General features: G+C 51.9%; 1 protein-coding gene across 1 annotated transcript in view; it reads right to left on the reverse strand.

Moving 5' to 3' along the window:
• Disc1 (DISC1 scaffold protein) overlaps positions 1-14,048 on the reverse strand; it is a 193,430-nt gene that overhangs the window by 97,876 nt on the left and 81,506 nt on the right. The window contains exon 9 of the mRNA XM_026413137.2: positions 12,408-12,596. Within this exon, the coding sequence (XP_026268922.2) occupies positions 12,408-12,596 (189 nt within the window). The remainder of the gene's footprint in view (positions 1-12,407; positions 12,597-14,048) is intronic.

Here is a 14,048-nt window from a genome sequence, read left to right on the forward strand (position 1 = left end):
CAGAAGAAGGACTCTGAGGGAACTCGGGATAGTGACAAGCCACACAGCCAAGCACAGAGCAGGGGGCCACGTACTTTGTCCTTGATCTAAAATCATGAACCTAGAAAAAACCTGAAGGGTCATTTGACAAGCAGAGAGGTATAAGGAAAGCACACATGTGCATGCATCATTTACACACCCACACACGTGCACCTATACGTGTGGACACATGTTACTCAGGCACACACATAAGCAGACACCCATGCACACACTCACACATATATTACATCCTCACACATGTAGTGTGCACACATGTGCATGCACGCATACACTCACATATGTGTCCATGTATACATATGTGTGCATGCACATGTGTGCATACAGATACACGGATGCACATGTATCTACATAGTTGTATTATACAAGCATGCACATGAATATATGCACATGTACAGGTGGGTGTACATGTGTGTGCACTCTCATATGTATGTAAGCATGTGTGTGCATGTGTACTGGTAGTGTGTGTACAAGCATGTGCATAATCATGCCTGTGTGTGCAGCATGTACATGTACTCATGCAAGCACACATTGCAGGTATACATACACACTCTACATGCATGCATTTGCAGAGCGTATATGCACATGCATACACTCATATATGGTCGTACACATACATACGCGTGTGTGTGCATATATAGATATGTATGCACATGTATGCACACATGCAGCAATGTATACACTCAGACACAGAAATATCACACACATACACACACCTGCATACACACTCATACACACATATATGTATACCCACATATGCTAAGACACACGCACACCACAGACACTCACACACCTGCATACACATACGTGCACATGCTCACACATTCACACACACTCACATGAATGCTCACTCACATACACATATCAGAAGCTGCTGTGGGCTCCTGGTGACCGACGTGGGCCAGGGGCCTGCTGTCTCATCTCCATGAGCACCTATTTCCTCCTCAGTGCAATGAGAACTCTTGCTCCCATTGTGCAGATTACTGTGAAAGCAGAAGCAACGTGGGACAAGGCCTGGCAGGCGGTGTCACAGGGACATCACTGCTCAGAAGTTCACAATCATACTTTTCATTTTTTAGACCAGTGGGCATTTGAACCCAGGTCTTTTGGCGACCAGCCGGCCCACAAGGTCCCCTCTGGTCCTGCCGCCAAAGAGTCCTGCACACAGTCCAGAGCCTGGCTATGCAGAGCAGCAAGGACCTGGACAGCCACTAGGAAGAAGCTCTGGAATCAGAATCAGCCCACCGGACCTCAGAGGTTCTCGCTGAGGTACAGAAGCCCCACCCAAGGATCTGCGAAGCTCTGCCCAGTCGGACTCTGCTCTCTCCTTCCTCATCTCCCTCCACGAACATTCACAGTCAGCCCATGATGTGCAAGGCACTAACACCATCCCAGCTGATGTCAGAGTCCACGCTGCCTGATCCCAGACACAGGGCCTGGCAAGGACAGGGAGGAAGGGCACAGTGCAGCCTCCAAGCCACCCATGTGCCAAAAAGTCATGGAGTGGCAAAATGCTCTGGGTACCAACAGGCCACCAGGGGGTCAGACAGCTCTGCTTGAGATGCTTTCGACCCCAAGCTCTGCCTGGTTCTCAGGCTCAGCCTCCACAGAAACAGGGCTCTGCCCAGGCAGAGCTTGGCTCCTGGGCCCAGGCTGTGCCCCCACACAGATACTGGGGAGGATTGGCAGCCTCCACACACCGGCACAGAGGCTGGGACAGACCTTCAACAAGTCACCATGAAGAAGGCAAGAAGAATGAGACGTCTCTGCCTTACTGTCCTCTCCACTCAATATTCCACCTTAGGGTCCTCCAGCCTATCCTGAGGCTGGGGAGTGGGTTCGTCCACAGCCCCACTCAGCTGCAGAGGGTCCTCTGGCCCATCCTGAGGTTGGTGAGTGGATTCGTCCACAGCCCCACTCACCCGCAGAGCTGCTTCGACACAACCTGAGCCATTCTAAGGTGACTCAGTGAGCTGAGCCACTCCTGAGCAAGGTGTTCCCTGGGGTCCCCATGAAGCCCTCTAGGAGACAGCCACCCCTGGACAGGAGGCGGGTGGGGCTGGCAAGAGCTGGGGGGCTTCATCACTGATGCTAACATTTGCAACACTCTCCAGCAGGTCAGGTTGGCCCCAGCAGGATGCTCAGAACAGGGACTGATCGGCTCCCTGGCTAGGGCATGGCCTGGACCAAGGCCAGGGCCTGTGGCGAAGGCCTATTCTGTGGCTCCTGGGGTGGAACAAAATGCTGCAGAGATGCGAGGCCCAGGAATGAACATTGTGGCTCATGCCTGGCACCACATTCTGGAAGGAGGCTGGCAGGGTGAAATAAGACTGCTCAGGGACCTGGACATCACACAAGTCAAGTTTCCTTAATGGCTAGACACCAGCTTTGGGGAAGCCTGAGAACCCCTGTGTGGACAAAAGGCCTGTCGGGTCCAGCCCCTCCCACTAGTGCACCCTCAGGTCCCGTCTCCCACTCGGCCAGTCCTGCCAAAGGGATAACCACATGAGCAATGGCCACCAGGGCCCTGGTGTGAGCTGAGCACCCAGGTGTGTCTACTACAGACATCCTTCATCTCCCCAGCTCACAGCTGGTGAGGCCGATGCTGTCCACACAGCTGCCCCTTCTTCATCCATGGACCCCAGAGGATGCCTGAAACAGTGTTAGTACTAAACCCCACATACCCTGCATTCTTCTCACATGTGCACTTGATAAAGTTTAACTTGTAAACCAGGCACAGTAAGAGATTAACCACAATGACCCTAAAACAGAACAACTACAGCATACGATAGACGGAGTTAGGTGAACACCACCTCTGGCTCTCCTTCAAATACCTGCCCTTCTCAGGACGGTGTGGGATACAGTGCCAAATGAGATGGCGTGGGTGGGTGAAGCAGGCACTGGACACCATAAAGGACACTAGGTAAGTGTCCAGTTGATCCAATAACTGAGGCCACTTCTACATGACCAATGGGAGGGTAGCATATACAGTGAGGATACACTGGACGGGGGCGTGATTCACACCCAAGGCAGGTTGGGCAGAACAGCAGGAGATTTCATCAAGCTACTGAGGAAGAACAGCACACTAATTAAAACACATGAATTGCTTCCTTCTGGGAGTCTATTTAGCACGTTCAGACTGCAGTTGACTAGGGGTAACTAAAACTAGAAAGTGAAACCTCAGACAAGGGGGAGACACAGCCAGGGACCCCCATGAGAAACAGGGCCTCGGGATAAGGGAAGAGACCTCTCGGGAGATTACAACAGCACAGTCAGGCTCAGTCGGATGGGTTGACAGTCAGCCCAGCACATCAGGAGGCAAAACAGGAGGCAGAGCAGGAGCTCAGGGCAGCACAGTACTTCAAACATAAGCCTGCCCCACAACGCACCGTCTCAGAGCTCTGTGGGGGCAAATCAGTGAGCAGAAAAAGGGCCCGAGCCATGCTTACACGCAGCTCCTGGCACAACTAGACATCTGTCCCTGTCGGCACCAAGCAGACCCTGGGACATGACACGGGCTGACAGCAGGGACCCATAACCTTCACAGCTAAGGGGCAAGCACAGGAGGGACAGGACGCACCGCCTCCGTGGAGGCCACAGCTGCTTCCTTCTCATGCACACTGGGGCACGGCCCGTCTCCTCCACTGGGTGGGCAGCGAGACTGACTCTCCCTTTCCCTCCCACTGTCACTGTAAGGGAGAAAGAACCATTTCTACCACTGAAAATCAGTGATGGTTCATTCTCCTGGAAACACCCAGGGAGCTCCTCCCTGCAAACCTGGACTCGAGCCATTCCAGGCACAAGCACGGCACACCTTACTTCATGCTCTAATGCAGACGGTCAATTTCTCAAGTGAGGCAAAGAAAAAACATAGATCAGAAACACACCAGCGTCTTCAAGTCAAATTCCTCCACCCCATGTTTAGTGACCTTGTGATGTCCTGCTTCATAGAAGAGGAGGGTCTCAAGCCAGGCAAAGACAGAGCCGGTGATTTGTTTCAGGGTTCCCTGCCCAGATGTCACTGGAGGCCAAACAGCAGGCGTTAAGGCTTGGATATGAGGGGTACCCCCAGAAGATCACATTGTGTAAGACGATGCAAGAAGGTTCAGAGGTGAAATGGTGAAATTATGAGAGGTGAACCCTAATTGCAGATTAATCCACTGATGGATTAACTGGGTGGAGGCTGCAGGCAGTTGGTGTGGCTGGAGGAGGTGTCATTGGGGTATGCCTGCAGGGTTTATATATTGTCCCTGGTGAGCAGAGTTCTCTGCCTCCTGGTGCAAGGTCCTGAGCAGCTATCCTCCTCCACACCCTTCTACCATGATGTTCTGCCTCATCTTGGGCCCAGAGCCATGGAGCTGGATGACCATGGACTGAACCTCTGAAACCTGACCCAAAATAGGCATCTCCTGCTCTACGTTGTTCTTGTCAGGCCTTTTGGTCACAGCAATGAGAAGCTGCCTAAAGCAGCAGCATTTCAGGTTTCGTGATTAGGTGCCAACAGCCACACTGTGGGACAGAAAGTCTCGCGTTGCCCCTGTATTTGCACAAAGTGCCCTAATACGTTTCCCAGGGACAGCCATGGCTGGTTCATACATCTGGCAGAGACCAGCAAGACAAGATGACCTTCCTAATTGTCGTGATGAGAAGCACAATTGCAAGTGACTTTAAAACACATGGTGAACTTCATTATGCTAAAATATAATAGCTTCTGCTTTGGGGCTCATGATGAATATTAATATGGAGACTCCAGAGGGAAATTGTGCTCTAAATTTCATATTGTATAAAACCCTTTCAATACCAAAGAGAGCATTTATTTATAGTCATCAGGCTTCTTCATGGATGCTATTAAGTATTCCATTAAACATGGCAAAATGGAATGAGTAATTACAGAACACTGAGGGAGGGATAATGATCACCTTTCCCACGTCAGCCCAAATGCCAGGCAGAGTGGGAGCAACAAGGCCCACCAAGCAGGACAGGGAGGGTACAGAGGGCTAGGTCCTGCCCCAGCTCAGGCGGGGGCCATAGGTAGGCGTGGTCCACTGCTCCATCAGAGCAGGAGACGCAATTGAGAGTGGTGGTCCAGGGCCTGGAAATGCATGTGTGGGGTGGGCGTTGGCGGCTGGGGTGCAGGCATTCTGAAGGTGGAGGGGAGAGTGAGAAGCCAGGGGAGAGGGGCTGGCACAGAGGGAGAGTCTGGTGCCCTGCCACAGGCGGGTAGGAAGGGGCCTTCCAGAACACAGAGGGTCCTGGGGGGTCCTGTGATTTGTGAGGACAGGTCCTCGGAAGAGGGGGCTCAGACTTAACGCCAACACTGCTGGTCTCCCTGGCATTGCAAACCCTTTCCCATGCCTGAAGGGAAGAGGTGACGTGCTGTCTGGCACCCCTCCTGGTCGGGGATGGCCTTCATCTGCTTTTCCCAGTACCTCCTCCTTCACACTGCAGCTTCTGGGGCCACGGGAAGGACGGGAAGGACGGCGGACGCTCTCCAAGGTCCACGCACGCCATGACAGCAGGCTTCGGGAGGAAGGAGTTCCTGTGGTGGGGTTTCCCTGGATCTGCCTAAGGAAACCGGAACAAAGGGATGGGGGAGGCCAGTGACAGAGAAGGGCTGAGCAGAAGCTGCATCCTGAAGGGACATGTGGCTCCTTCCCTCCACCGCTGCTTGATGGTGGGGGAAGTGCACACGGAGACCGTCCCAGGCTGATCAGGAGAGCAAGATGGATTACGAGGCCCCACAGCAGCAGCTGCCTGCACGGTACGTTCGCCCTCAAGGCCAGGCACACTCAGGAGCCTGTCCGCATGGTATAAGTCTCCTCTGTCCTCCGCACTAGGAAGGTTCAGAGTTCATTCTGAGTGGTGGCCTCTGTGAGCGAGCTCCGGCTACGGGGGTGCGAGTGTGTGTCAACCGCCTCAATACAGATGTGGGCTTACGGCCCTGCTCTGCTGCCGTTTGGTCTCTGGGAAGGGTGGGGCGCAGCAAAGGACAAGCTGACATTGTCCAAACTCTAGCAGATGTGTCCCTCAGCGTGACAGACACACAAAGACCCAAGTCAAATGCTGGGCCAGCGCAGAGCCAAAGTGAAGGGCTCAGTCACCTGCCCAAGCAAGACAGCCCCCCATGGCCATGACAAGTGCACCTGTCCTCGTTGGGGAAGGAGAACATAATATTTGGGATACATGGGACGTAAAGCAGCCATGGGAAACAGGAAGAGAGAGATGTTCAAACAGGATAAAATAGCCAAAATCTTAACATCACTTTGGCAAGTAATATTTGGGTGCAACTAAATTCAAACGCAGAGCATGTGGTCTTTTGTTGATGACTTAGAAAGACTTCAGAAACAACGATGCCAGGAGGAACATGAAAGAAGCAGTGACACCACCACCCAGTGACACTGGAGGAGAGTGGGTCAGACAGAGGCCACTCCGAGCCAGATCAACAGCACAGGAGCAGATGGGCCCAGAGGCCCACATGGGCTCCACAGGGCTGCCCGTGTCTGTGCAAGCACAAGAACACCCAGAGGTTACCAGCAATCGACGGTCACCACACACCTGGGGGTGCAGTGCATGGGGGCTTCAGAGAGGAGGAAGCGGGAGCGGAAGGGCAGGGGCTGTGCAGGAAGCTGATTTGTGGTGTGCCAAGGAGGGAATTGAGGTTCCTCCAGAGCTCCTCACTGAAACACTGACAGCTCCCAGGTCGCCATATTTAGCTGGCCCCAGGGAAATTAGCCTGCCAGGCCTCAGAGAGTCAGGTTCAGTTAAAATGAATCAGGGCCTCACTCCCCAAAGTCCTGCATCACACAATGTCCTGCACAGCTCACTGTCAAGAAGCCTGGAAGATCACAATCTTGGTCCCTATTTAGCACCCCCCACACCCTGTGATTTACAGGACAGCACACGGGTCCTCCTCGGCCGGCAGGGCTCCTCACTCTCTCCCCAGGAGCCAAGGAGGCGCCAGTCCTCCGGGCAATACCTTCCTGACAGGAGCACAGGGCAAGGCTGAGCCGAATTTGGGGCAGGGGCAGAAGTGTTGGCAGAAAGTGTTCCAAGAATTACAAATTTGTGTCCAATTAAATGATCATAGTTCAACATCTTTCTGAATTATAGTTTCCAGGTTCCCTTAGTGACCATTCAAAAGTAAAGAACTTGGGTTTCAGTATAAAGTAAGTGATCACCATAAAAGTGACGATCGACAGACCATCCTGTCAGTTAAATGGTGCAGAAGAGGCTCGCGTTCAAGTATGGAATATAAGAAGGTGCTCGAAAGTTTCAAAAATGAAGAAACCTGCCTCTCTGTTCAGGGTGCTTGACATGGTCCACAGGGCACTCAGGGTGGGCTTCTCTCACCATCAGCAGCCCGTGGTGTGATATTCAGGTTCCCCAGAGGGGCTGAGAAATGGCTAAGACTCAGATCAGGAGTCTGCCATAAAAAGCCCAGAACAGTTTCGTGGGGAAACTTTGGATGCAGAGAGTCAGCCCCTGGCCCTGGCCTTGGCCCTGGCCCTGGCCCTGCGTTGCTGCCACTACCTGGGCGTCTACATCACCTTAGTGTCCAGAAATGAAATGACCTAGTTCTTGGGCTGGGGATGTGGCTCAAGCGGTAGCGCGCTCGCCTGGTATGCGTGCGACCCGGGTTCGATCCTCAGCACCACATACCAACAAAGATGTTGTGTCCGCCGAGAACTAAAAAATAAATATTAAAAATTCTTAAAAAAAAAAAAAAAAAGAAATGACCTAGTTCTGGGGGCTTTGCAACCAAAAGAAGGGGGTCAAAGTGACGGCATGCAGGGAATCCTTCCTTCCTGTCCAAGCACACACACCCTCTCCCTGGGCATCTCTGACCCACCTGAAGGGCTCACTGGGCCATGGACCCAGCCAGGCTCTGAGCTTATCTTAGTGCCACCTTGGCCACGGCTCGTCCACACACCGTGAAGCTCGGGAGCTCAGCCAGACACAGGGCAGCTGGGAGGAAATCGCGGAGTGTCCTGTTCTCATCTTTAGGGCAGCGCTGGACTGAGCCCAGGGCCTTGGTGTGTCAGGTGAGCTCTCTACGATGGGCCATGCCCCGGCACAAGCACTCCCATTTAAAGCTCTAAAACTCTACATAAAACACAAGGCAAATAATGAGATTAGGTTCTGTCTCCAGGTGGTTCTAACAACCATGTGTTTCTCATCACACTGATATGAAAACAGAAGCATCTCACTGAGGTGCTCAGGCACCTGGGGTGCAGCCACACCGGGGCCACATGCTGCTGGGGTGGCAGGCAGGCTGGGGCTCGGTGGCAGGGAAGTGACAGAAATGAAAAGTGCCTTGTGTGTGTTACAGTCTGTCTGTGAGGACTTTGCGCGATGCTCTCAAGCAGTCTTTAAGAATCTTGTGTTTCCCATTCCCCAAAACTGCCACACGGGGTCACTTTTGAGGCAGACAGTACTTCAATCTCAGTTTTTGCTCCTGCTCCTAGGATGCTCCTCTTCATGTCATAATCTCACACCAAGTAATTAACACTTGTCATTGGCACTGTCTTCTCTCTCCTTTGAACACTCTATTTTTTATAGGATTTTATTATTTTTATCTCTGTTAGATGAACCTTTCTGGTTCACCATTCCTCCCCACTCTTGCCAAAAAGAGAATGAGAGACACAGATTTCATTCTCTTGTTTAATTCATCTTGACAGTTTTTGCTAAACATACCTGACAAATGCAGTGGATCTTGTGTGTCTTGGGATCCCTACGCCAAAAGCCCTGTCTTCATAGGGTGAGGGAGTTTCTGCAGGAAGCTGCCTCATGGACTTCAGTGTCTCCTCCAGGGCACCGCTCCCTTTCGTTAGCCAGTCCCCAAGTAAGAGCAGGGGCTTGCCACATGGGCAGCTGGCTCTCAGCTGGAGCCGAGTGCCGCCCTCAGCACCCTCGTCTGCTCTCCTTGAGGGGCAAACAAGCCAAGGTGGACAAAGTCATTCCCAGGAACATGAAGCCCTGCGGCTGACCCTCTCCCTGGGCATCTCTGACCCACCTGAAGGGCTCACTGGGCCACGGACCCAGCCAGGCTCTGAGCTTATCTTAGTGCCAAGCAGCTGGCAGCAAGTGGGAGACGTCAAAGGTGCCCTGTTTAGAATCCCAGCCCTGATCATTCTGTGGTTGAACCTCTCCCCAGACACCGGCTTGCTTTATAACTGAGTTACACACAAAATCAGCATCATTAATAAAGGGCAATACAGGTCACCAAGTTACACGCAGGAGATGGGAAAACACGCACGTAAATTGCAAGCTGTTCTTCTTTTCTGGAAAGCAGACATAGCCCACTAAAGAAGTTACCAGTTGTTTTTAACCCACTTTCCCTTAAAAGAAAAAAAAAAAAAACTGCTGAAATCCATACTAGCGAGAGTGTCTCAGGTAACCTCCATAGGAGTCTGGGCAGGGGAGCTGGCTTTTCCTCCTGTCTCCCCACCCCTCACACTGCTCAGGACTCTGGGCTGCTCTCCCAACCCAAGAAAGACGCAGCACTCAGGCTGGCTTCCTCCCACATCCTTGTAGGACCCAGTCACCACGGCGACAAAGCCCTTGAGCAGTGATGCCTACCTCCTGCTGCCCCGGGGACTTCCTGTTGTCACTCTGTGCTGTCTGCAGACACCCCGACCTGAACCTCCAACTCGGTCACTTCCCATGGGAGACCTCGAAGCCACCACTGGGAAACAAATGAGAAGCCAAAGCCTGGAGGTCCAGCTGGGTGTCCCAAATCCAAGGGACAGAGCTCGGTCTAGCCTGCGACCCTGGCCCATAGCGCCCCAAGTGCTTGGTGGCCATGAGCGTCTGGCGTGAGACACCACAAACTGGCTGGCCCCCGATGTGACAGCAAAACCTCCCAAAAGGTCCTCCGGGTAAGGATGCTTCCCACAACCCATGCCGCTGGCTGTCAACACAGGCTTTGGCTGTGGCAGTGTCAGGGGAGGGTGCAGATGTCTCAAAGGGAGCCAACAGTGTTGAGCTCTCCTCTCTTGGCTCCTTCAGGTTGGACCTGGACACATGTATGGCTGGCTCAGCGCCGTGGACTGAATGACACCTGCTGGGGCCTGGGGACAAGACCGATGAGTCTGGGCCCCTCACACTCAAGGCTGCTCCTCCATGCGGGGACTGCCCCTTCCCAAGGGCCACTTCTACAACCGTGCTGAAGTCACACTCAGGACCACAACATAGTGCTCGTTCCTGAACATTAGACTTCAAGATGTCGAAGGCCAGGGGGAGTCCATCACCTGGCAGGTGCTGTGTTTTTGCTGGGCTTGCACTTGACCCTGAACACAGAGCACCCTGCACTGTCAACACCCATCACCCAAAAGCGGCTGGATAGCTTCAGCCTAGTTAATTACACTCCCTTTTATTATGAAGCTTGACGGACTCAGGAGTTTATTCCTTACTTATCTGTCCCCTGCATGCTTGCAACCTGGGTTACTAATCTGAGTCACCCGGAACCAAAGCTCCTCAGACTGGGTAAGAATCAGCTTGGCCTATGGATACATCTGGGACCAGGGGAGCTGACGCAGCAAGATCCAGGCACGAGACACAGAGCTGCTCCACATCCATACATACGGCGCCACCGACAATCCAGCACCCGTGGCGGCCACCGGCTCCTTCCACCTGTGCATGTTTTATTCATCACTGTGAAAATCCTTGGTGAAGTGACAAGGACGGGATTCAAAAAACGCTGCTCAGCCCTTTTTAGAAAGGATCTTAATGGTTTTCCAGAGCTCTGTCATTCACATGGAAACACTGCTGCACTCTATTTGCCCAAATATATTCATAGCCTCTGTACTCCTAGAGCTAATCTCTGCCCCCTCGTGCATGCTGATGCCACGAGAAATCTCGTAGCTTTCATAGTTTGTACACTTAGAAATCCAACAGCAAAAATAAGTACATGATGCTCATCCCTCATGGCCCAATCAGCCAGGCTGGAACATCTCGGGAGAGCACGTTGCCCCTGATCAGTACTGAAGTTACCTAGGCTCAAGTGTACAGTCTCCTGTTACATAGTTGGAAAAAAACAAGGCTTGATCTTTAAAAGTGAAAAGAAACTCAGAGAAGCCCTGAGTTGCTGAGCCAGCTTGTGGTGCTGGTTACCAAGTGACACAGTACCACCAAGCACACTTGACCTGGGAACTCTGTAGTAAGTAACCATGGCCCCTGCAAGCTGATGGACTCACACAGCAAAGTTGATGCACCCCAAAATGGCACACCTAGTTCCTGCTAGCTGATGCTACATTCCTTTTTTGGTTTTCAGACACTAATTTTCATGGACATCAGCTGGGCACGGTGGTGCACACCTGTCATCCCAGCAACTTGGGAGGCTGAGGCAGGAGGATCATGAATTTAAAGCCAGTCTCAGCAAAAGTGAGGCACTAAGCAACTCAGTGAGACCCTGTCTCTAAATAAAATACAAAACAGGGCTAGGGATGGGGCTCAGTGGTCGAGTGGCCCTGAGTTCAATCCCTGGTATCAAAAAAAGAAAAAAAAAATTCACGTACATCAATTTGTGGGATATTTTCAGAGATTCTCATTTCGGATCAGATTCCTAAGATCCTGCTTCCTTCTTATTTCTCTTCAGATAAGCATACTTTGTAAAATGTGGCGGCTTATTCACATCTATTTATTCCATCAGCCTGATGAAAAACATTTATGCTGTGCTGTCTCAGCCTCTGCCCTCCAGCACGCACATGCCCAGGATCTTTGCACACAACTCCACAGCGCTGACCCCCCATGAGACAAACATTCTCATCACCAGTGAAGAAGCAAGTTCTAGCATCTATTACCTTTTAAATCTGATTTGCTTCTGATGATTTCATTCGGCATTTTAAATCCTTCACTTTTTTTAGAAGTAAATGTTTGCTGACTCTGCTCGGACAGAACCAGGATCCTCGGAGACTCCCGAGGCTGGGCCCTCTGGTGGCCTCTGCTCTGGACCACCAGTGTAGGGAGGACACAGCAGCACCTGGGCTCTGCTCCTAGCAGACCCGGGCAGAGGCAGCACCTGCGTGGACAACCTTCCCCAGGAGAAGCCCTGAGAGGCACACGCTCTCGCTAGCCAGGCCACAATGCAGACAGGAAGACTGAGCCTGGGCACAGAGGGAGAGGACTGCCCCGAGGAGGGCTACAGGCCTACCCCAAGGAGGGCTGCTCCGCATGGTCAGGAGCCCTGGGCAGATGCAGGCTGAGGATGAGGTGTCACCCCTGAGTAGCACCACCCTGTTTGCTAAGGCTTCTGACAGAAAATAGAGGCTGTGTGGCCCATGGCACACCTTCAGCAAGGTTCCAGAAGCACAGATAGTCCCGCCTGGCCACCTGCCAGGAGATATGGAGATGGACATCCCCCCGCCACTCACCGTAGGCCGCAGCCCTGCGGGCCAGCTCCTGGCACAGCCTATCCTGGTCCTTGCGAAGGCATCCCAGCTTCCCGGTGCTTCTGGAACTCAGCCCAAGCAGCTTGCCCAGGAGTGCCTCCAGCCCCTCGAGCTCACAGCCCAGGGAGCGGATCTCCTCGGCCAGGTCCTTGGCCGTGCAGAAATGGCCTCCTACAGCACAGGGAGGAGAGGAGAAAGGAGGCAGAGGCGGCTCAGCTGACAGGCCCATGCAGCGGGGGCTGCTCAGCAGCAGCACTGAGCAGACCAGGGACCCCCAACCCAAGGACCTACATTAATTAAGCCTCCTTTTTTGTTAGGACAGTTTACGAGAAACATCAAGGTTGGCAGGGTGTCTGCTAAGGGCTCAGGGGACTGAAATGCCAGGTTTGTCCACATAAGCTGTGTCAGAGTCCATCCCAAGCTCTCCTAAGAGTGGACGGAGAGCGAATATTGCTTTCCCACCCACTGTCAAGTAACCATCCACCCCACTGAGGATACGTCCAAGACAATCTCCAAACTCAGGGCCCAGAGACCCTGGCACCAATCCCTCCAGGCACTGCAGCCTCAGCAAACCTGCTTCCTGAATGTGCCCGGGCCAGTCTCGCCCACCCTACCACGGCAGGCAGTTTCAGCACTGCTGTGCCAGAACTGGAGAGGCCCCTGCTTCACTGAAAATGCCCTCTGCACCCCTCCAATTCTTGAGTCTGTTCCAGGGGTCTTCTCAGATATTCTTGGCCTGTGAAAATGATGACAAGAGAATGTCCCTGTGGGACCCAGGAAAGCCACAGGCACTGTTCCCAGTGTCCAGGAGGTGTGGCACCTCCCGCAGGGTGGGGAAGAGATGGGGCCCTGGAGTTGGACTGGACCTAATTAACACCCCAGTCCTGTTCCTCAAGCTGCGTGATGTGCAGGGAGGAAATCAGATGCCCAGGACAAACTTTCCATAAACCATTATTGGAATAATGCCTGAATCATGGATTGCTGCAGAAATAAACAAGAAATTCCATGAAGCTAAGAGAAACCTACGACACACGGAATATAATTAGGTTGTTATACAGCTAGGTTGCAGGGTGCAATGTCAACATGCAAAAATCAGTAGTGCATGGTGTGTCATGCCATAACACCACAGTAAACCATTATGCTGTGGGATTAATACACACCAAGGAAAAGAAAATAACCAACCAACGATCGTGACCTTGTGAATTTTCTTGGTTGCCTACACGCATTTAATCATTAAAATTATTTATAAGACATTAAAAATTATCTACATATCAATAATAAACTATTGGAAGATATTTTTTAAAAAAACACAATTTATAAGATATTTTAAGATGAGAAACACTTAGGGACAAATTTAAAGAAATATGTGGAAAAGCACTCTTTTTTAATACATACCGAGAGAGAGTAAAGATTTAAATAATTAGAAAGACAAACCACAAACCCACATTGGAAAACTTCATGTTACTAAGGTTTCAGCTTCTCCAGATTGATTTACTGATTTAATACAATTCCAATCAAAATTTCATGAGGTTCTTTGGCAGAAATTTATGAGCTTATTCTATCATGTGAAAGAAAATGCAAAGGCTTAGAAAACTGGGGTGATCCTCAGGAACTCCATCTTGG

This window comes from Urocitellus parryii, chromosome 9, assembly GCF_045843805.1.
Source record: "Urocitellus parryii isolate mUroPar1 chromosome 9, mUroPar1.hap1, whole genome shotgun sequence".
In the NCBI taxonomy this organism is placed as follows: domain Eukaryota; kingdom Metazoa; phylum Chordata; class Mammalia; order Rodentia; family Sciuridae; genus Urocitellus; species Urocitellus parryii.